Source organism: Falco cherrug, chromosome 4, assembly GCF_023634085.1.
Source record: "Falco cherrug isolate bFalChe1 chromosome 4, bFalChe1.pri, whole genome shotgun sequence".
In the NCBI taxonomy this organism is placed as follows: domain Eukaryota; kingdom Metazoa; phylum Chordata; class Aves; order Falconiformes; family Falconidae; genus Falco; species Falco cherrug.
Window position 1 is genome coordinate 24,834,123 of NC_073700.1, and position 24,766 is coordinate 24,858,888.

The window sequence follows — 24,766 nt, forward strand, 5'->3', positions numbered from 1 at the left end:
AATTACAAACTTTTCTATACTTTTAGAGGGCACAGCTGTCAAACTGCCCAAGTAATTTCAGCAACTTGCACTTGGTACTTATTTACTTCCCTCTGCCATTTCTAGCTTTAAAATTTTTGCAGCAAACACGTACTATGTGGCTTCTTCTTAACATTTCTTATACTGTTTGTTGGCCTTATTACAAAGTATCAACTTAAGTTAGCTTAATTTTTCAAACAAAAGAAGCATTTCCAATAAAATGCACAGTACTGGCTTCTAAAATCTGTGATGTTAGGGTGATTTGTGAGTTGTGTGAAAGAAAATGTACACAAAGTGATTAGTTTAAACTTGGTATGTGTTTTTTTGTGTGATTATATATCCATATAATACTATTTTCCTACTGTAATGTTGAGCAGTAGTCATAGTAAATGCAAAGAAAAATACCTTAATGTCCCAGTGGATATATATGTGAAGAAACATGACCTTTTTTTTTTCTTTTGTGACAAAGTCTTTGGGGCTGTAGAAAAGGCTAAGTCTCCTTTACAAAGGAGAAAGTATTCCTGCTTTGAATCACTGCACAAAAATGCAACTACATTTTCTATCTGAAGTGCTGAACTAGCAATATCAGTGATACTACACTGTTAGTGTCAACATTAATGGATTTAGAAAAGATGTAAGACATCAGACTTTAAAAGGAAAAAAACAGGTTTATTTCATGCAGTTTACAATATGCTAGTGTTATGAAAAGAAGGTTAAAAAAATACCCACACACATTTTAATTGTATGTTTGTTTTAAAAATGATGGTTAGCTGTAACCATCCTCAAATGACTTGGGAAGCCCTAGCAGATTTTTGTCCAGGGAAATTCCATGGATTCAGTTTCTTGTCTATGTCTGTGCTAAGAGATTTGGCTAATGCAATAGCATTAAAACCAGATCAAAACTCAAACTTTGCTGCAGTAAGAACACTTCAGAGATAATGAACTGGCACAAAATAAAGTGTTATTGCTAATCCACTATCCAGTAAATAAGATGTCGCAAGTATGGCCACTCGGATAGCAACACAAACAGCTCATGCACAACTGATTTTGAGATCAGTGATTTGGGGGGAGGGGGGGAAGGGAAGAACACCTGTTGAGTTGGGTAGGAGGGTCAAGAGAGTCCATAGGAAACAGATCTTTCATAGCTAGCCTCAGATGAGGCTCAGGGCAGAAGCAGGTAGAAATAGGTGCCATTTGATACTCCTTCAGTTTGGTGATCTTGCTTCAGGTCCAGGTAGACAGGTTGGCAATGTTTCTCTTACAGTGCCTTGGCACTTGCTTCATCCTAGCAAGCACATGTGAGCCAAGGTAAGTTTGAGTAAAATTGTGCATAAGCTTTTGGAAAATCTTCAAAAGGAGCAATGATCATGTACATTAATACATTAACTCTTACATTTCAGATGACCAGGCCTGGAAATCTCAACAGGTGTTAAGTCAGGTCAAAACTTAGGCTCAGCTTTCCAAGGCAAGAAGACCGCTGTTACAGAACCTCCTCCCTTTCCACCCATCCCCAAAGTAGCAAAATAACTTCCTAGAATTTTCTCTCATTATAGTAGTTATTAACACACAACATCCTAAAGAGAACCATTTGATGGGCCTAGAAAGCTGCATTTGCAGCAGTATCTGTTCACTAAACTTTTGAGAAGTTTATGCCTTGGCAGACCTTGCTGAAGTAAAGGACAGCAAAGTTGCAATATTCAACACTTGCCTGGGGCAGAATCTTCCTCAAAATCTCTCTATTGCCAGTGCCGTTCAGAAGTTGTTACATTTCAGCATAGGCAATAACAAAGTGGTGGACAAGTGTACTGTCTTCTCTAGTGTACTCCTTGCAAGCTGGATACTGAAATTCCAGCCATATATGAATGCTTCAATCTGCAATTGGTTCAGCAATTTGTAAAAAATTTTTTTAGAGTCCATGAGCTGAAAGAAAAACAGATAAGCTGCTTCTTAAACATTATGTGTCTTTCAAAACCTCAAATTAGCCCTGGAAAGGATTTTAGCCCTTAGCATTTCTGCACTGAAAATGGAGAGTTCCTTCTCTCTGACAGTCATTTATAGGCAAACTGAACAGTAAGATCTATTTAGCCCTTTAAAGCCTCAGTTCTGCAAGAAGCCTTTACAGCTCCTGAACTGTTGTGAGCCAAAAGAAAGGCTATATGACAATGAATTCCCTAGAGAGCCTTCCACATAGTATAAATTTTCATTTTAAAAACAATTTTAAGAATAATTCTACATACAAACCCAGGTAACGTCCTGAGATTGCCCTTAAAGCTGGAGTCTAAACTATAACAAAGTAACAGGTAGCATCCTCAGACTGCATGTATTTCAAAATTGTTGTCTTAGAAAAGATACCTCTCCAATGACCACTGGAAGTTCTAATCCAACTGCCCTGAGCTAACAGGTACCGTTAACAGCATAACAAAATCTCATCCCCTTTTCAAAAGCCCCAACCTTTCAGGGCTGATTGAAGAAGTTCATTTAAAAAACTTCAAAGATACTTTTGATGTGGTGACAGAGAGAATAAAATAGGAGAATGATAATTTATGATTTTATCGCACCTCAGGTGAACAAAATCCCAAGCTTCATCTCCAGACTCTCTTTCACTTGACTTTGATCTTCATTAAAAGCCCAGTACTTCACTTCTCAAGCAATGTATTCCAGTATACCTGAATGACTGGACAATACGCTTTATAATCCATTTTCTAGGTCATTTTGTTCAATCAGATACTATTGTATTTTTACACTCCAAGTTCATTTTTGTAACTGTAATTTGTAATTAGTGTGTTAATTTGCTGGTGGTAGCTCTCTACAGCTCAAAAAGAGACGGACAACACTCAACAACCTCAACAGACGTTCACAGAATACAGTGTTCTGCTCTGAGAAGCAGTCTTCTGAAAACACCATCATCCTACTCACCAAACCTGTTCCCTAAGCATGCTTGCAATCAAGTTTTCTTTTAGCTAATCTGCTAGTTTTCATACTTCTCCTGAAAAAAGCCCCCCTCTCAGAGAAAGAAGAGATTCAGTTTTGGTATCTTCAGGAAATACTCCTGTTTCTAATCAAACATAACTGTGCAATCACACTGCTAGAAATGGAGGTACACAGCTATTGTCTAAAGAAAATCTGTAGACAAAAGAGTTGGATGGATACACCAAGTTCAATTTCTTAAGAAATCTCTTTTACTAATGCTACAATGGAAGATTTATCACATTTATCAAATCAAAGATTTTACAAAGGAACTTTTATCATTACAAGAAACATAGCTGAATTTGAAAAACAAGACAGTACATTTCCCAAATTTTATGAGTATATGATTCTGAGGGCAGAAACTTTAGTAGGTAATCAATACAAGCTTCTAAATACTATCAGGCCTTTGACACACAATTCAGTTACTGTGGGGTAACAAACTGCAATTAGCCATAATCCATGGGAACCCCACAGTAAGTGGGAGAGAATTCCCAGTAAACTTGTGTCTTTTGTTAATTTGAAAAAAAATAAAAATAATCCATTTCACATTTACTGTGGGAGCTGCTGAGTCAGACTACACTTTTGGACTGTTATTATGGACCAGGTGACATTCACATCTTAAGAGGCCTCGGAATGACTTATTCATTGCAGATAAGCTCTGATATAATTGCCACTTGAAGAAGTCAAAAACCTTTAATATAAAAATGTTACCTTCAATACAGAAAATTAGCCGCTGACAAAACTTAAGGCCAACAGTATGCTCTCTGTTTCCTAACTCAAAGCACAAAATTGCTATGGTAAAACTGAACTTCTCAGTGATTAAACAAGTTCTGCAAGGAGTTTGTTGTGTAAAAGCCTTTAAACAATTTCACTGAAAATCCACTAATCATCTGCTGAAGTAACCTCCTGTTCCATGGACAACACACCAAACAACTTCACTGACTATTTGTATAGCAGAAGGGTTGAAAGTTAAATATTTCATAGAATTTACATTTTCATGAGAGGTCACCTTGATTAACTCTTATGTTTTGGTATCTCTGCTTTCCTGCTTCACTTCTTTCTGCTATCATCTCTCTGTGCTCAGGATCTTAAACTCTAACCTGGAATACTGTTCTGATTTAAGAACAGAGAAGCTGTGTAAATCCAGAGTTAACGTCAAAGGTTTTTGCAGCATGGCTATCCAACTACAGCCCCCCAGTGAACCCCCCGGCTTTACACAGTCACAGGCAGTTCTCCTGAGGTAAATACTCCCCAAATGACAGAGAAGAACCAAAGGACTCCCGCTTAAACTACCAGTACATTACCTCATCCTGCAAGATCGTAACAGACGAAGCAATGCTTGCAAAACCTGGTGATGTAGATTGGACTCTAATGCAATTACCTTGTTACCGTAGCTAATTTTATTTGAAATTACAAGAGTCAAATAAAAAGAAACCAAACTTAACATAGGGATCCATTCTTAATGCCTTGAAAAAGGCATACAGTAGCACTTCCATCTATCTGAAAGCCTCACATGTTCACAAAAATTAAAGCAATAATGACGTTAGCAAGAACAGGAAAGTAGTTATTTCAGGTGGTCTCAAACAACATCATATTTAAAATAATTTACAAGGTACCTGCCTATTAAAGCTTGCCTTCCCCCCCCCCCCCCCCCCCCCCCTTAAAATCTTTGTGAGGTACTGGAAACAAAGTGCAAAATGATTAACCACTCATTTCCCCAAAATTTGCTACAACAAGGATACAATGTAAATTAGATTGTAGGAAATCTCACCATAAAAGCATGTTTTTAAACTGAAAATACTCCAGTGAAAAAACATACTTGGAGAAACATGCCCTTTTACATATTCTAAATTTGTTCAGTTTGCTCAGTTTGTTACTCATGCTTTGCTGCTGTCATTCTTGAAATTTTCACTTTATGAAATACTTTTTTGGGTTAAATAAGAAAGACAACAGAAATGCCGATTCATAAGGATCATTGTAAAACAGGTATTTTAGGCATTAAAATCCACTTAGACCAATGCCAAATTCTTCTGTAGGACACAAAGAAAACAACAAGAAACATCGTTAGCTGCAATTCCATGAGCTAGGGAGCTCAGAGAATTCCGTGGAGTCATACTGTTTAAAAACACAGTAACTACTGCAGCAGAGGAAATGTTTTAATATGCAGTTAACACAGACAACTGTTAAAGTTATTTTCAGATACACAAGATAATCTGTTACTATTTAGGGGAAATTTGGGTGCTAAATTTAAGCTGATAAAATAGGGGTGTCTAAAAAAGTATAAAAGTATAAACATTTTCCCCTACACAATTACATTTTTAGTAAATTCAATTCAGTTTTAACATCTTAAAAAAAGACAAACTTTTTATGTGTTGTTGCGCAGGGGCCAGCAGCTTCCTGTGCAGACCACATCCAAGTCACAAAATGCATTACAAACCCTTTCAAGCATTAGATGCATGGACAAAACATTTAGCCCATTACTTAACTTGCTTAGTAGAAATGGTTTTTTACAAATTGTTTCTGCCAAACTTTTACCAATGTATAATAAGTCCTTTAAAAAAAAAAAAAAAGTAGACCCTGGGTGTTTGAATATCAGGCTTTTGTGTCAAGGATTACCTAGAGTATATGCATAAATTCTGAAGTTACTGAGAATGAAAACGGTCACGTCTTTAGAATTCAAAACAATCTTGTAGCCTTTTGAAATTCCCTTCCACTGTTTTCATAAGTCAACGAAGCTGAGTTTTATACTGTCAATTTCATTAAGTGTTTTAAAGATGTGCTAAAGATTTTGCTCAAAACATAGTGTATTAAAAAGCTCCAGTCTTATGTATTAGCCTTCATCAGCGACAAACTAATAAAGCTGCACCAGATGTTTTCAGTCAGTGTTCTTTAACTGCATAGATGAAATAGTACAGAAAGAGAAAGGTTGATTACAGGTATCCTGAATGTCTGAGTAATTAAGTTTTTCAATTGGATGAGCTTGTGTTCACGCTCACGGTTGATTTTAATCCCAGTCACAGATATAGGCATCTAGGACTAGCCAGCCGTATTTCTGTACAGCCTTCAGCTCTTGAAAAATCTCTGCTGTAATCCACAGAGTTCAATGCTTATAGGCATGTTATAAAAGCACAAACACACATATGAGTACAAATATCTCAAAAGAAACAGAATGTTTAAGTGAATTTTGATTCCCCTTCCAAACATCTGGCTAAGACTGGAGCATAACTTTCTCAGGAAGAGACTGTTTTAACAGAAGGAACATCAAGAATAACTCAGATGAAAGCCATTTTCTCTGAGTTTAGTCTTCCCTTTGGGTATTAAAATATGCTATAAATCCAGTCAATATATACAACCTTCCATTTGAGAAACCTTTTGTCTGTTGTGTAACTTTTTACGTGCTAATTTCAGTTGATCTCCTAGGCTGTTCTTATGTAAGAGCATGTCACAGAGCCATAAGGAATGTGCAGTATAACACAGTCAACTGGGGCTGCCGCTGATTCTGAAACAAAGTAGGCCCAATTATTTGCATTTGTGGGCTGTAGAGTGTGTGTGTGTGTAGCACCAATTACATTGTCCTTTAAACGTTTACAATGATTAGTAGGAAAATGTCTCCAAACTGATCAACATTGGGTCATCCAGCACCAGGCATTAAGTGCTACATGTCTCGGAGGAAAATATGCGTGCATGGTCATTTCTTTTCAAATGACCAGTGTCAGTCAGCCCACAAGAGAGTACAACCATGCACTACAACCAAAACTTAACACACACTCCCACACCATCTATTCCCATTGCATAATCTTGCAATGCTTTCAGCCAGTTGACACCAGCTTATAGGCAAAAATGGTTGAACCCAGATCAACAGAAAATTGTCTAAAATCAGGTATTTTCTTTTGCAGCTGAGCCTCTTCAGTGTGACAATTCACTGTGTCTTGGAATAAAAGAGAAAAAATTGTCACCATTCAATACTGTCTTCACATCCTGGAACCTCGTTCTTGCAAAATCTGAAACAGACCAATAAAAATTCTATAAATGAAAATTCGCTCAATGCCATTCCTACAGACGGAGGTCAAAGAGCAACATAATGACTATTTCAAATAACTGATGAAGCGTCAGGGAGCTGGTTCAAGGACATTCCTGAAGTCTGTGCTTCAAGGCTAGAAAAAGACAGATTGATACATACAATATCTACTATCGATCATCATTAAAACAGATGTAAATTACTGCTAGGAATTGAGTACGATTAATACAACCAAAGCTTAAGGGTTGGTAGACGTAAAAATTAAGCCATTGCACCTCATCCTAGTTCTGAAGATGCTTAGGTCCTGTATGGTAAATGAACATGGGTACTTGATTAGAAATCAGTTTTAATCTTCATTTTTCTTGTTCCAGTAAAATGTCTTCAGCTCTCTGAAGTTTCAGCTGCAAATTGTGTCCCATAAATTAGTGCTGAAAACATGAACTATCAACTCAAAATGTGCACAAATGAGGCACTGGATGAGAGGACACAGGAAGTTTTCAAAGGCCAAGACTACGAGCTGGCAAGATTTGCATCAACAGACTGATTCAAAATGTGAAATAGATGCCCAGGCTTGGTCTTTTGCATGAATTAAAGTCAACCAACTACATTCCTTCACAGCCTTTTACTATGCTGTTTAGACACACAAAGCTTACCAGTTGGACTGACCTGCTATATGAAAACAAGTATTACTCTGACAGCAGTTTAAAAATATTTTTACAGTAATAATATTGGTTCATGCAAGATCTCACAAGTTTTTTAGGCATCCTTGCCCCCATGAAAATTATTTATGTGGACACAGGACACAGTGCATTGAACTTTTCATGCATTACATTGTTCATCATTATCCCTTGAAACACCAAGTCAGGCAGCTGAGGGGCAACACAGGCTCTGACTTCATGAGGAATGTATTTCTTACTCTGTCTAAGAAATTTGATTCTCCCACTGTTACCAAGGAACCGAGATCCCCATTACAGTGAGTAAAAGGATTTTTTTCCCTAAAAGCAGTTGGTTTGTTTAATATTCACTTCAAAAGGCATATATTAAATACAGGGACTTCAGTCTAATGGAAACAAAACATCTGCCCCTGAAAAACCTAGGCACCCTAGTCTATAGCATCTTACAACATGAAGACTGCCTATTCTACTTCCAATTTGACACCTTTTTCTCTTTTCTGTTTCAATTCTCTTTGGCTCCTCCCGTGAGGAAAGGATCCAAGTCTTAGGATTGACTGTCCAAGCAACAAGGTTTCTCATGTTGCTACTCTAAATGGAATGGCAATCAGGAATAACGAGGTCGGCTCTCAGGCTGCACAGTAGAGCTAACTGCCTAAGCAAACTCTAGAACCAATTGTGACAGCAGCCAAATAAAGCATTAAGCAAAGCTTCAAATACACCCAGCACAAGTACTTAACCATGTTAATTTCTAAAGTAAAAGTATCTCTAATGATACTTCATTTTCTTTCGCTTCTTGACAGTTTTTCTAGTACTGGCAAGGGCTCTTGATTTCCAAAGCTGGAAGCAAGCAAAGGCACAATCCCTGGATAATGGCATAGCTGTCTTCAAAAAAGAACTCCCTTCTACAGTGATTTCACTGTAGTCTGATACTAAGGCAAACACCTGATGCTAGTACTCAGTAGCATATTCCATCCCAGAGGACCCACAAAATCTGACAGCACACACCAACCCTTCAGTCTTTGTGCTTGTCAGTTAAACATTGGCAACCGCTTAACACAGCACAGTAGTTTCATGTATGCTTTTTTATTCCAAGTATAGATATTTGGTTTCTTTTAAATATTGTTAAAATGTTGATAACATTGTAGCCTCTAGCAGTCATCAAGCCTAATACGCCTCTCTCAGTGACTGTAGTCAAGTAGGGTCTCACCTGCTTTCCACAACTCCATAGGATTTTTTTTTAAGGACTGGAGTTCATAAAGAACCTGTCACCATTTGTGTGCCTCAGGGACAGTTCAGAGACAGTTCAGTGTTAGCTTAAAAAAAAAAAATTAAAAAATCCATTTTATCACTTGCTCACTGCACTTCCTGCAGTACCTGGATCTCACTCTGTACATACAAAGTTATTTTTAATTTCAAATTCTGTATTATTATTTTGAAGTTAGGAAGCCAGTTGTCACTGTAGCTACTTTGACAAATTTCCAAAATAAAGAAAGATGTTTCCTGCCGGCCATGACATGCTTTAGGGTATATTTTATATGCAAACATTGTGTATTCCATTAAGATAATTTACTATGTGTACTAAGCAAAAAGCATTTCATATGAAACTGTAGGAAAGATGTAAGTGAATTCTGTGAGGAAACGCCAGGCCCTGAAAATTGCTCAGCAGCTGCTGGTATAATACATCCAAAAGGCATCAGACAAACTTACAGAACACAGGGTCACTGATACCTGCTCACGGCATCATAGTGTCACTGTAGCTTTCATACAATGATCTGGATGCAGGCTTGAAGGCAAAATTCCTAAACTGAGACTTACTGGAAGGTGGGGAAATATATCAAGAGTTAATTTTATAAATATGCTTCATACTTAAAATACTTTCCTCAAGTAGCTGCTGTTGCTCACAGCTGAGAACAAAGTGCTGGAGTAGATGTCCCCACAGTGGGTAATGGTCTGACACAGCCAACACGTAAAGTGAAACAATCTCCAACAGAGAAAAATATGGCTGAAACAAGCACCTCTGCAGTGAGAAGATAATACTGGATCTATTAATTCCGTGAATCTTTTCAATTTAAAATGAAACATCTGAGTTTATTCTCTCATAGAAGACAAAAAGTACTTCTAAGATTAAGAGTTAGAACTATTTTCTGTAGCTTCAAGAATACATACAATAAGATAAAGCTAAGCCAGATCTGGATGCTGAACTTTGCACACTTCACTGAGCCAGTAAACCCAATGTAAAGCAGAAAATTCTATCAGATCAGGCAATATTTTAACACAGTTTTCTTGGTAATTCTTCTGTAACCCCTACCTTTACTAAAGGGGAAATGATTTCCAATCAGCAAGCTCCCATGAGAGGTGTTCCATCCACCTCTGCTCAGAAACTGTGTGAAAGAGTACTAGTCACGGACAGTGACTTTGTCAAAAGAAGAAAATGAATTCCAATTATCAGGAATTGTATCAAAATTGTACGTACTTACTAAATATTGAAATGGTGACTTGACTCTGTTCTACAATTCAAAATTCCTCCTTTTTTTTCCTGAAAAGCCCTGTAATAAGACTATTCCTAAAAACTTTGGTGGCTTACTGAGCAAAACTGTCAAAAGAAGACAGCTCAACACTAATAGAGGTCAATAAAATTTGAAACAGTTATGTCAGGTCTTCTCACAAACTGTTAATAGCTAGGATTGAGGAGTATGTCTGGAGCAGAACCAGGCACAGACGAAGTTTTCATTTGAGAACGTGCTTTACTAGCTAAACAGGTGACTTCACTGATAATGCTCCTCTGTCTGCACACTTTAGAATACAGAATCACCAAATGGTTTGGGTTGGAAGGAACCTTTAAAGATCATCTAGTTCAACCCCTTCATCCATGGGCAGGGACATCTTTCACAAGGTGAAATGCTTGAAATGATGCTCAAAGCTCCCCCCGCCCCAACCCAACCTTGAACACTTCCAGGGATGGGGCATCCACACCTTCCCTGGGCAACCTGTTCCTGTGCCTCACCACCCTCACAGTAAAGATTCTGTCATTATACCCAATCTGAATCTACCCTCTTTCGGTTTAAAAACATTGCCCTTTGTCTTGTCACTACAGGCCCTGGTAAAATGTCTTTCTCCATCTTTCTTATAAGCCCCTTTTAAGCATTGGAAGGCCGCAATAAGGTCTCCCTGGAGCCTTATCTTCTCCAGGCCAAACAATTCTAACTCTCTCAGCCTGTTTTCATTGCAGAGGTGCTCCAGTCCTCAGACCATTTTTGTGTCCCTCCTCTGGACCCACTTTAACATGTCTTTCTTGTGCTGGGGACCCCAGAGCTGGACACCGTGCTGCAGGTGGGGGTCTCACCAGAGCAGAGTAGAGGGGAAGAATCACCTCCCTTGACCTGCTGGCCATGCTGCTGGTGATGCAGTCCCAGATAATTGGCTTTCTGGGCTACAAGTTTATGTTGCTGGCTCATATCCAGTTTTTTTACCCACCAATATCCTGAAGTCCTTCTCTGCAGTGCTGCTCTCAGTCCATTCATCACCTGGTCTGTACTGATACTGGGGACTGACCTGACCCTAGTGCAGATCTGACAAAAAGATTCTTTATTTTCATGTTTCAGTTCCATTTTTGCTCCAGGTGCACCACATCCAAAGTTGACAAACTCTAAACCATGTTGAATGAACTCTCATATCGTAGGGGCCCCGAGTGTGATTGCTTCTTAGGGAAGCAGAACAGAATAACTATTTCCTCCCACTCAAAATAAATCTGGTGCATATAGAATAGCGTTTTAAGGACTGTTTGTCTCTCAGGCAGCTTAAGAAGCTTGCTTTCAATACCAGCACAGTGCCAGTTTATTTTTTTCAAAAAAGCTTCAGATCTGATCCATTCCTTACAGCCATTCCTGAAGACTTGGCAAAATACCTTATTCTACCTGAGCAGTAGTTTCTGTTAGCATCAGTTAAGAAAATAAAATAGGTTCTTCTTCAGCCATGTGGAAGCAACACTTGAGAAAGAAGAAGTGTAAGGTTGTTTTACAACTAAAAAGTTCAGGTGTATACATGAGAAGCTGGAGTTCCATCTCATGCAATGGTAAGTATCTTCAATTTATACAGGCTCAAATGACTACCCGCACACTGTATCACCGAATATTCAATGATAAGTTACCTTCTAGAAATTGGATAGTAGAATAAATATGAGCAGTGCTTGCAGACACATCAGGAAAAGGTTGGAACAGTTGTTCTTTGTGATGCAACTTTGTGTTCTCCCACTTGTGACTTCAATAAGATGTCATACTAGAGTGGAAAGGACCTGATCCCTCCTCAGAGAGAGTTGTTTCCTATGACAAATATAACTGTAGCACCAAGATCACAATATTTACTTATATTTGCCAAGTCTTGATTCAAAAGTTGTCAGTTCCAAAATTATCAGAAGACCATCTTTTGACTATGTTGCACTTCAGTCAAGTTCACTAACTTTTTGCCAAATCAGACATTTACCAGAAATGTATACTGTAAGTTTGTATCAGATGACCCAACATGTAAAAAAACCCAACATTTGAACAGAAAAGCTGGTGCATGGAAAATAAAAATGAAAAGCAATTCTGACCCTGGAATCTACATGAAGAGCTCTCCTTCTCAGCAAAGAGATTGGTTCAAAGGAACCAATCACAATACAGCTTGTAACAGTAACACTAATTATTCTGTTGAAGAAATAATATCCAGAACAGGAAAACTACCTTTGCTAACCGTGCCACAACTATAACCACAAACACACACACCACCAGGGCTAGCCAAAGGGCACCACTACTGGGGGTAGGAATTGGATGGGGCAGAAAAGCATCTGGGTAAAATCCTAGGGCAGCTAGTGCTCACCATGACATTTACACTTAATCTGAGTCATTCATATCGTAATCCGTTTCTTCATCCTCACTCTGAGTGGCATGCAGCATGCAGCAAGTATAGAGAAAGGAAGGGAAAAGAAGAGATTGCAAGTGAGTCAGAGCTGCAACAAAGTACAGTCCATTTATACTTGAAGCATCTGGGAACGACATTTATTTACTTTTATCTGGGACTCCCTCTCTTTGTAAGAAAGTATGACAGCAAGGAATTTCAATGAGGAACATTATAGATTTCATTAAAATTTCCTTTTTCAAATGTCCTAAAATCAGCAGATAGAAGTCAACAGTGCCATGCAACAAAACAATAGGGACCAGAAGTATAGAGAAAATTTAAATAAAACTGCAAAGCTGGTACTTTAAATCCATGTAACTCTTCACCATGGATGGGAAAGGATAGCACTTGAGAATCTAACTCTGGATGCAGATGTTATGAATAAGCTTTGGTCATTTGTCCCAAGAGTGACAGATCAATAAAGTGGTATAAAAGGGAAGAATGCTCATGTGAATACAGGTTATCTTTCAGTAGTGCCATGCTTACCAGTTAAAGCCACTGGAACCATTTAAGTCAATGTCCCCAATGCCGTTAACCTCTTTTGCTTAGCTGTATTAGAAGGTTATGTGGAAGTCAACTACTAACTTACTATGCACATTGTTTTCCAAAAAAAGAAAACACAAGAAAAAAAATCTCTTAAGAAGGAATGAAGGTGAAGCTTGATTAAATGGGCTATCAGAAAGTGTTTTTTCCTGTTCTGAAAGTCCAGTATTATAAATTAAAATTGAAGTGCTTGTCAATAAAAATTACATACTGGTAGATTTTTGTTTTCTCTAACCTAACTTCCTGTAAAAGTGATAGGAAGACTTTCTCATGGCTTCTAGAAGTCAGTGCCAGTACATGAATACGTTCTGTATATATCACTGGATACCAGATTTTCAATCATATGAACTTCACAAAGACCAACTCTGACACTAATGAACAGATTGCAGACTAGAGGATTAACATTGGCTAAGAGGGAAATATTGAGACAAGAGCTCCCAAGGTCTATCCAGTCAAGATTCCTGAACACAGCTGTCAGAAACTTCTCAGCAAAAAGTTTTTTTTTTCTTTTTTTTTTTTTCCAGGCACAATATAGATCAATTTTTTTTTTACATATTAGAAACACAATATATAAAAAATAATTCTTCAAGTATTGTCATTAATTACTAGCAACAGCTCAATTCTTCCAGGGCAGAAAGACTGACTGTTTAAAACTCCAACCAAAAATAAAGTAATTATTATTCATCACCCTGGTCAAATTACGCTGTGCTCTCTTCTCTGAAACAACGACAAAGAAGCACTTCAATGATTCTGCTTCTCTCAGAGTGACTGAATCTACAGAGCTGTACTGCACAGTGAACTTTTGTATTTAGGATTTAATAGTTTCATTTGGTCCATATTTTCTTTTACATTAAGGATGCAGTGTAACTCTGGCAACTTATGAAGTTGCCTGAAGATGTACTACCATTCCTTATGAAAATGTTTATTAGGTTCTAGAATTCCATGTTTTATTTCAGGTACATATCTCAGCCCTAAATTATTACCACACACTTCTTTAACTTGTCTACTGCTAAAGTTTTTCTGAAGCACTCTGGCAAAAGCAGACCTTGACTAGGGTTTTGGAAAGAGTGAGTGTGGCTTTCCCAGGTTTACTGTTTACCCTTGACTACATTAATGCCTTACAGCTCTTTGGAAGTTTTATCTCAACCATTAGCATAAATTAATCATTTCAATAAGAATCCAAAAGAAAGTTTGGAGCGTTTTTATAGCGCAATTTACAAAAATGTCTCCATATGTGTAGCTGGATAACCAAGTGACAAGGCACAGAAAGCAGTGAAGTTTTACCTATTTGAGGCCTCAGTGCCAAGACCCAGATCAATTCTTAGCACTATTAAAAAAATTTCATTGAAGGAGATTCTTGAAAATGGAATCTTTGATGTTTTACCAATTGCTTTCCATCTACATATACTAAATCAAAAGCTTTTAAGCCAACTACAGAAGTATCCAGTCGTCTGTAGTCGCCTCCTCATACAAAGTAGATACAATGATAAAAACTGTTCAATATGCGCTGAAGATAAGACTACACTTAAGTACATAAGCAGTCTGCCTTACTACTATTCAGTTGTGTATTTACATTTTCCCTTGTACAAACTCTGAAAGACAACCAAGTAAAATGCTAAGATATTGTGCCCATTACAATCTTTTTATAAAGCCAGTTACAGAAAAGTAGAGAACCAGGTAGAAACCTGAAAATATTAACCTAACAAATACCTTCATTTTATAACATATTGCATGGGTATGTTTTTCAGAGACAGCATATTACAACCTCCATTCCTGACGGTAAGACTTCTTCAGCTGAACTCAAGCAAGAAAAACAGGTTTTGACTGAACAGTGGCAGAATAAGGAACCATTCAAATGCATCAGAAACAAAACCTAGATTCTCAGCTGTAACACCAAACATTTGCCAATACTCAAAAAAATAGGACAGGTATCAGGAACAGTACAGAGTATTGCATGTAGAGAACCCATTTGGTATAAGAAATGCAAGGTGGCTGTACCATTTACAGTCTCTCATACAATGGACAGGGAACCATTATTAATCATAAGTGAAAGGGAAAAAAGGCAATTAAATAATGGTCCAGAACAAAGGTAGGCCTAGCACAACTTAGTGAAGCCCACCCAATTTGACACCATTTCTTCAGTCCAACGTTTAGTAAATTACCTTTGCTTTTTCACTGGGTTCACTGGTTGTGCCATAGGGAGTGTTATGCAATTCCTTTGAGACAACACACAGAAACTCAGCCTGATCTTCATTGCCATAGTTATAGGATGAACCAATACTGACCAGCTGAAAGATGGGGGGAGAAAAAACAAAAAAAAGTCAATCGCATTTCCACATTAAAAAAATTCCATAAATACTTGTCATTAGTACAAACACTCCTCAACCTTCAGACTGTTGGTTGTGCCTGAAGCATGATTCTCCACTTCAATGCAAACACATTTTGATGTTGACAAATACACTGACACTCTGATGATGAGATAAACATAGTTTTTCTTTTTAAACATTTACATAATTAATGATTTACGGTTATGATTATACCGTGAAAGAAAAGGCTACAGAGGCAGGCCAGTAGAGAAGTAGCCTGTTCCCTGTTTCTGTTATTTACTGGAAACTTTCCCATCCTCCAAAGTTAATTTTTAAAAAGTTTGTATGTGGTATCTTAAATGTGGCATGATTTAACATGTAAATGGATGCATGCAGGAAACACTTTAGCCTGAAGGGATACCCACCACCTTACCTAGAGCAATGGTACTTCTATTAAAGCACAGTTTGAGTAGACAAAGACAAAATTTTCATTTGATTGGAAAAGAGCAAGACACAGCATGGTGGGACACCAAGCTTAACATCTGAAGCTCATACCTACTGCTACAGGGAAGTTAAGGAAGCACTACAAGCAGAAGCCATGTATAATGAGACATGATGTATTTACAAGCTTCTACAAGTCTCAGTATTGAATCATAAATGACAATTTACTGAGAAAGAAGGATACACTCAACATCAGTACGATCATCAGTACATTTATCAAATGGCAGAAATTTCATGTAACTTGTCTTACCTTACACACTTACTAATGCTAGAAGCTTTACATAGCCTGTCTTTCCAAGTCTGAATCAATTCAGATGTAGCTGGTTCACATATTTTAAAGGTTTACTTCAAAAGTCTGACAAGATAATGTATGGGGCTATTACTATTGACACAGATCAAAGCCCTAAAAATCAACCTATTGCACAGGTACACTCTATCTACATGTTATTACCAAAACTATAGTAAATCTACCTACCAAGTCACCACACATTATCAGGCTGTCCTATTCCCCAATCTCTCTTACTTATATCATTAAAATATCCTGGTAATGGCCCCATAGAAATGGATTCACTTGTTTTTTAGGGCAACAGCATTTGCAACACCATAGTTACCTGTCTAAATCCAAACTCTGTACTGTCATTAGTCTAGCAGAGCACCAAACAGAGTAAAAGCCTTTTTAAAGCAGGGAAGATGCAGCCAAGATGAAATCTTGGTTCAGAACCCGTACTTCAGTGATAAGATTATTCCCCCAACAAAAGTGGAAATACACCAAAGTTAAACACAGCTTCCATATAGCACTGTCGGGAGAAAATAAAGCCTCATAGTACTTTTAAGGAGAGAGGAGAGATGTGCAGATGTTCCAGCACTGTGGTAAGACAGCCAAGCAAGCACCTCCACAGACAAAGAGCAGCAGGCAGTATGTCTGCACAATGAACCAACCTGATGCCAGGCCTAGGCAATGTCAAAGTTTTTGGACCCTGATGGTATTACAGCATACAAGGCTCAGCGTCCAATGAACAGTACTGGCAATCAGAATTCAGTGCTCTCAACCTGCCTACTTTAACTACACTGTCTGGGTGTGATCACCAGAAGCATTTCCCTCCCTCCTCCACTCCTAACATCACTCTAATTTTGCAAAATGCATACATAGTCAGTAATGAACACAGGCAGATCAAAAATGAATGCGATAAAGATGTTTTTTCCACAAAAACCATGTAACGAAGATACAAACTCCCAGTTTTTTTAGAAGCACCAATACATCCTCACTGGAATACAAAGACACCGTTTATCTTGAGACATTAAGTCTATTAATCTTTCACAAGGGATACTCTGTAGTCTGCACCATAGCATGTTTGTATAACAGAATCATAAACCCCAAAAAGTAACTAGTTGCTTAATTGCACAAAATGGGCTAAGAAAGTCCACTGAAAAGCTGGAAAATCAACCCAGACTTACTTCATATAGAGAGATTTGTTGATTCTCTTCCCTATCAGCAAAAAACATCATGCACAAATTTTCAGAAGAAAAGCAGTTAAGCTGCCTCTAAGTCTGCTGAAGTGGTGTAAAGTTTATCCTATATATTATATAGCAATTACAAACCATATAATTCAAATACAGTAACTGCTTCAATTACTGAGATAAAATGTAGGACTACTTTAAACAGTAATTTTAACCTACTTAAAGGCTAGAAAACATTCAAAAAGCTGGATACATGTTTAAATAAAGCCACACAATCTACCTTCTCTGAAGAGAAGTTTGAAGAATAATTTTGATTTAGTATACAGCCAACTTTTCTTCTTGCAAAATGGCAAGAATCTGATATCAGATAAGCTATGATAACAACTACCAGAAGGAAATAGAATTCTTTACTCATTGACAGTCAAAATAAATAAATTACCTCTCTGAAAGTTGATATGCTACAAGACCCAAACCATCAATCCTAGTCCAAGAAGGCTGATAGGTCCTCAGCTGATAGCTGCTCACATCCCTCACTAATGCTTCATAATCTAAAAAAGCTGACCTTTTGCACCTATGTCTTTCTAGGAGATGTGGCAGACCAATTACTTATTAGCCAGTTGGATAGCACTATCAATTTAGCTGACTGCAAAACATCTGGATGACTTTTTGCCATTACTACTCAGCTGGCGCATTTCAAGATAGTCACTCTTGCAACATTAAACACAAGTTCTTTGAAACTCCAACATGTGATAACTCTTGTAAGCAGTTCCACATATGTGCAACTAAGAATGTATTATTGGCATAGTATCAATAGCATGCTAGAAACTTCATTGTAGCTTTTTGCGAAGAATCAGCAGTAATAAGGGTGATGGAAGAAAAAGAAACCATGGAAAATTATTGCAGATTAGAACTGAACTGTTGTGTCTGAAAGTCTGATCAGAAATAAAGTAATATTTTAGCACTTGTATTCCAAAAGTCACCCCACTGTTCCCAGTGTTGGTGGCAACACTTTAAGAAGGATGCTGATAAACTGGAAGGAATTGCTAAACTCCCTGACCCCATGTCTGTCTGTCCCTGCCATGCCTCCCCATCCCCCCAAAAAAAGAACCTACAACAAATCAGAGTAATCTGAGGTCTGCAAAACATGCATTACAATGCACAGGAAAAGGATATCAGATTATCCAGCCTACTGTTTCTCAGACTTCTGGAAAGGACAAACTCTTTTTGGCTCATGGGGCTTAACCAGTAGGGAGTTTTAGTGACCAAGAACTTAAGGAGGAAAAAAAGAACATTTTGAAACTCTGAATTTTGTAGATTTTTCTGATTCTATATACATTTATATACATGTGTGTATGTATTTCTCCTCATGTTTTTTTTCCTTCCATGACCTGTTTCATTACACTCCTTATTAAAGCAGTGTGATCCTGCTTGAGCGTCCAGGAGCACCAACAGTGTCATAACCAAGCACAGGAAAATGACAATGTTACTTATCACAGAAAATTTATTAGATCATGATCCATTCACTGCACTGAATAAGGGTGCTGACACTAGTAGGCTGTCAGCTGTAACTAAAAAAAGACAGGAATGGAAAGAAGTATTATTATTATCATAATTAATTATTACTAATATTAATTATTATTACAATCATTATCATCATAATTAGATCAACAGAAATATATTTATTTGCATTATATTACTTTATGTGCCAGTACAGGTCAGGATTTTCCTGAAAAGACTTAAGAAATAACAGGGAAGTTCCTGTCTCATAAAGATTGAACTTCTAAGTAAGATAAAAGCTGACAATCAAATAGAGCAAAGTTAAAAACCACAAACAGTCTGGCATACATAAAGTGGATGGTGACTACCTGATGCCTAGCTATGGTTAGGCGTTTTTTTCAAAGAGGAAAGATTTAAGAATGATTTCAGGGACAATAATGAGGTAACTTTCTGAGAAACTTTTCCTAAGTCTGCAGCTCTGTGAGAGTATAACTTTCAATTTCAAAAATTTCAAAATAGACTATTTAAGAAAAACAGATGATAAAAGTAGTATAGCTGAGAGAACAGGTCAAATGATTCCTGCATCAAGTTACTCAATGGCAGCAAAATCGCTGCCTGTCTTGAATCAATGACTGTACACCTAAAAATATCCCTATGAATAGGCAAAATGGTTGGTGCATCACTTCTAGGAATGTTGGTTTTGAAGTGAACAAATTTCACGCCTAACTGAATTGAGAGAGATCTCAAAATTGGCTGCTATTTCCATAACCTGCCTATGCAGATTTGCTATACTAGTTTAACAATATTGATTCAGAATCTATACAGTACATTTGCAGGACAAATTAGCAATAGTATTACCATCACAGATAACCACTCCAACTTGCACAAACTGCATCCCTGTCTTTCTTGGCTTCTCACTGGAGTTACTCATATTAACTAACTCTTCTACTTCATGACTACCAACTTCCTTCTCTTTGTGTGATGGTCTGATTCTCAAAATCAAGTAAAGTTCATAACAATTATTCTCAAATTCTATTCAAATATTCTTATATTTGAATATTAGTTCTTTTTCAGACATGGTGAATTCCTTGTACACTAGAAAGTTTGTCTTTTTCTTGGTTTTAGATAGAAAAAAAGAAAGTCCTCTCCTCATTTTTTTTTACACAGGTTATATGCATGTAAGAATGCCGCTATGGCTTTTAGAGTTCATTCTGCTGCCTTCTCAAAGGATTTGCAAAAGGCTATAGAGATACATACACATCAGTTGTTAAGCTGAGCACTGAAGAGTGAAACCAGGATCACAAGCATATTTAGCATATTTATTTCAGGTCTCTTAGTGCAATTGTCAGACATCAAATTGAGGAGGAAGGAAAATAATTCCCTTCCAGTTGTTTTTTTTTGTGGGTTTTTTTTGTGTTTTTTTTTTTTTTTAAATTTTATACCCGCCTTTCCTCATCTCCCATTTAATTATGCTGAATTTTACTTTCAACTACCTAGGACATCAGCGCATGAATAACATCATGCTGCCTGCACCCTACACATCCTTAACAACAGGTCACATTTCCTACTCGGTTCCAGAAAGTCTGCAAACCCAGTGCATTAATTCCACATTTTGAATGTTACCTATACAACTTTAAGAAACAGTTACATTGTTGGTACATTGAAAGCAGATTCTGGAATACAACTAGGCAACATTCCAGGTTTAAAATCTGGAATTGCATGGCTAAGTGCCCATGTGAACTCATAGGCAAGATTCGGCTCATATCAAGCCACTTTACTGTCATGTTACCTTCATGACGTTATACAGATCTTTCAGACTGAGTGAGCATACATATAGCAAGGAAAAGAACAAGTACTCAGAGTATTTTACTAATGAAAAATACCACAGAACACCAGGTTCCCAAATCAATTCATATATGACACTTCAAAACAGAGCACAGCTACTTAAAGAACTGGAAACTGCCTCCAATGTTACTTGTTAGCAAAAAATCCCTCCCAGACTCTTCAACACTGGGAAGTAACACAGCAATTTAAAAAGCCGTGACCTGAGGGTGAGGGGAAAGATGAGACAACCCAAAAAGCCAGTAAGTGAAGCTATGATCCTTCATTTGGGTTTTGAGGAAATTTCCCAAGGGGGGAAAAACCCAAAACAACAAAAAATAAAGCCAACCCCCCCCCCCCCCCCGGACTTTCTTCCCACTTGAGACAAGATTTAAAACTGCTGGTTTTGTTCTCCCCTCATTCTTCCACATTTTATTTCTGAAAAATTCTGTTATTTGATGTTCCAGTTTAAAAATATTTCATCTGCCTAAAAGAGCGGTTAACTTCTGAGTTAGCAGAAATAAAGGGTTTGAACTCAGAATAAAACTGGCTATTAGGTGGATGAAATACACTCGAACTGGGGCAATGATTAACAAAGAAATGTCCCTTTCTGAACCCAGTGAACTCGAAGCTTTGTTTACAGGGCTCCTAATGTTTGGATCAAAGGCTGCTAACTTTGGAGGAAGATTTAAGGAAAAGTCACCTATTGAGAAAGTAAGAACTTTTCTTAAGGAAAACCCTTAACTAAGTAACTGGGGGTGGGTGGGTTTGTTGATTGCTGTTTTATTATTTTTACAATATAAACATTCATAATGTATAATGAAATACTGTGAATAAAAGCTAGTCACAAATACACACAAATTACTATGTGCTGTACATCCAGGAATAAAGTGGAATGATTTGAAAGCAGCAGAAACGCAAGGAGGCCAAGCATATCAGTGTGAGGGCAAAAAGAAAGGTGTGACACACCTCACTGCAGCATTTCTGGAAGCATCTCTCTTCCCCTTTCACTTCCCGTGACACTATGAGCAGATACTCTGACTGCTGGGCCCGGCCACAGCTGTACTGGGAACCTATACTGACAAGCTGAAATAACCAATCAAAGCAAAACACAAAAAGAAACCTTTGTAAAGCTGAAGCACATACTGTTGTCCAAATCATACAAATAACAGATGAGCTGAAACGTTCAGGTAACATTTACTTGCCACTAGAACAGGTTGCTATCAAGGTACAACTTTAATTTCAACATACTTCAAATTTATGGAGGCAGTTGCAAAGCCCTTTGCAATTTCAAGGGAAGTTAAGAACTACTGATAAGTCAGAAAACTCCCCACATCACTGTGGTGTAGCCAACTACTCTGTAAAACATAAACAGTTTGGTGCATTATGAAAGTGAGCATTATTTTCCTGTCATAGTTGCCATGTTGCAGAAGGTAACGTGGATATAAGACTGGAAGGTGTTATATAAAGCTGATATATATATATATCAAGGCTGGGTATGAAAGAGCTTAATCTTGTTCCAGATATTGATAAAATACAGCTCAGGAAACATATGAAGTCAACTGGAGGAAAAAAGTTTGGTGCTCTAAATTGGTTTTAGAAGATGTAATTTACAGAAGATCCAAGAAAATACCTGGAGTGGAAAAAGCTGTCTGTCTTGTTCCCATAAAAATCAGTACCAAGAACTCTGTTCACACTTGCCAAATTTCTAATAACTCAGAAGTTCAAAACCACAGCTGAATTTCTCAACTTCTTATTACAAAAATTATTTTAACTTAATAATGCATGGTAATTCCTAGCTCATTTAATTTAAAGCATAGCCTGTCAGTGCACTTAAGAAAGATCAGAACTTTAAATTAAGTGTGAACAACCAGAAAAAAATTGCCTATTTGAGTAAACTGGAGATTACTATTGATGAGAAGGCTCATGAAGAATGAATTATTACTTTTTTTATCCTGTTGTTGTTATGTGAATCATTTTGAAGGCAGCAGCTAAATACCATCCTTCTATACAGTAAATGTATTTAAGACAGCACTATGGTGCAACACTCAGGTTACACTCAGCATTAAAATTTACATGACTGGCATCTAAAGCCTTTGTATGAAGCAACTTTGTAAAGCCCAAAGTTTCTCTTTGTGCAGTATTGCCAAAACATTGTTTTTTTCTGATTGCCTGAAAAGGTAACAATTGAAGTAAAAGATCATCTACAAAATAACCCACTGAAATCACAAAAGTGGGGCAGCACAACTATTGCCAGTAATTTTTGAACTTGGACTGATACATGACTGCAGTATCCTAGCAGCACTTTCACTCCTACTCTTTGTAAAAGTGCATCATTACATCCACCTAAGTGCACCAGAAGATTAACATCCTCCAGTCCTATTTAATCACCACATCCAATTGTATTTTACAAGAAAATTTTGAAATGTTAAGGGGAAAGACATATTTCTGACCAAAACCAACCACTAAAAGATACTATATGTGGCACAGAGCACAAGGACTCTCAACCCATAGTAATATTACGCCTCTGAAAAAGCTGATGATTTCTACCCCACCAATGATAATATGTACGAAGTGTGGTAGGTGCCACCCCAAAGTCTGCTTCTGAAGGAAGCATGCTGCTGAGCAACACAGGTTTAGAAAAGATAAAAAGTTACCAAAATGCTACAGTGTTGTCAGATCCTAACAATAAAACTGTTTAGATTATACAGAATATTCTAATCATGTTTCACATGAATGGTGTCTGCTAAAAGCAGGTCTGCAATACAACCAAAAGAGAGGATGGACTAGTCTGAGGTAACGAGAAGCTGAGTATTATGAGACCATACAGCTGTTGTGTTTATGTACCTCAAACTGGGCGTCCAAGAGAAAGCAACATGGGGGACGGAAGATGTAAAAAGAAAGCTGATGAAACAAGGACATAATGTTTAAGAAAACCACTTGAAATTTTCCAGTTCTAAAAGATTCTAAATTCTAAAAGAGATTGTAATATTTTTTTCAGCAGTTGTACTGTCACAGCAGTACCGCTCCCAAATACAATATCCCCAAGGAATACAAGGCTTTAGGACAGGTAAAAGCCATAGTATCATTTAATCTGTTAAAAAGTAAAGAATCTGTATTTGTAATGAAAGCGAGTTTCTCATGACAATGAAGAGCGTAAAAAAAATTTTTGTCAATGTACTGGTCAAGAAATAGTCATGTGTATTACATGACAGCTTTTCCTAGGGACTTACATTCAGCTTCTGGCATGCTAAACAGACCTGCTAACACCTGAGCCAGAGGACTGAAGCGTAAGGAGCTTTTTCTGTGCTGGTTTAGTTTATTTGATCACGGCCATCTCCATGACACCAGCAGCTTACACATTTCATCAAATATAAACAGAACATTCTCTTTTACCTTTGTGTGCCATACTTTTTTAAAACGTTGTTTTGTTGTGTTATTAGAGTGAGACTGCACATGACAAGAGCTTTGTGCTTACTCCAGCCTCTCCTACAGCTGGCACCAGACGCTGCAAAAAGTGCTGGTAGCTGAGCACTTGTGTCTCGCTCAAGAGTTAACAGATTCCTTGCTCCAATGCAGTTTAAATATTCTGGTAGGTTAGAAATGTGAAGGATGAAGCGGCCACTTAGTTTCTTACCTACAGAGACTAGCAAAGGTAACAGAGATCTTGCAATTTTACAATACATTCTTGAATGTACACACAAACTGACTTTTATGCAGGGCAAAGAATGAAAACATTCACGTAGCTCACACCTATCCAGCTTCACATTCATGCTGGTTACATTCACCCTCCTACGTGTATCCGTCCTTTATCTGAAGAACCCTTGTTTGGGCCTGACAAACATTCATCTCCCAAGCTAATCTCTTTTACTCAGAGCTCTTTATATCTGACCTACCATTTGTACAAACTTGTAGTAGTTAATTTTAATTTATTCACCTTTCAAATGCTCGTGTGTAACCACTGAAGAATTAAGCTTCAAACATGATGTAGATGTTTTTATAGAAAGTTAGCACAATGTACCTCCTGGGAA

At 37.5% G+C, this 24,766-nt stretch overlaps 1 protein-coding gene across 6 annotated transcripts in view; it reads right to left on the minus strand.

Moving 5' to 3' along the window:
* Positions 1-666: 666 nt before the first annotated feature.
* KCTD5 (potassium channel tetramerization domain containing 5) overlaps positions 667-24,766 on the minus strand; it is a 37,035-nt gene continuing 12,935 nt past the window's right edge. The window contains exons 5-8 of one of the 6 annotated variants that reach the window (XM_055709004.1): positions 21,705-21,821; positions 15,315-15,440; positions 12,532-12,590; positions 667-6,986 (exon numbers count right to left, since the gene is read on the minus strand). In XM_055709004.1, the coding sequence (XP_055564979.1) occupies positions 12,546-12,590; positions 15,315-15,440; positions 21,705-21,821 (288 nt within the window). In that variant the 3' untranslated portion in view covers positions 667-6,986; positions 12,532-12,545. The remainder of the gene's footprint in view (positions 6,987-12,531; positions 12,591-15,314; positions 15,441-21,704; positions 21,822-24,766) is intronic. The other 5 variants (XM_055709006.1, XM_055709007.1, XM_055709005.1 and 2 more) reach the window with 5 other exon arrangements.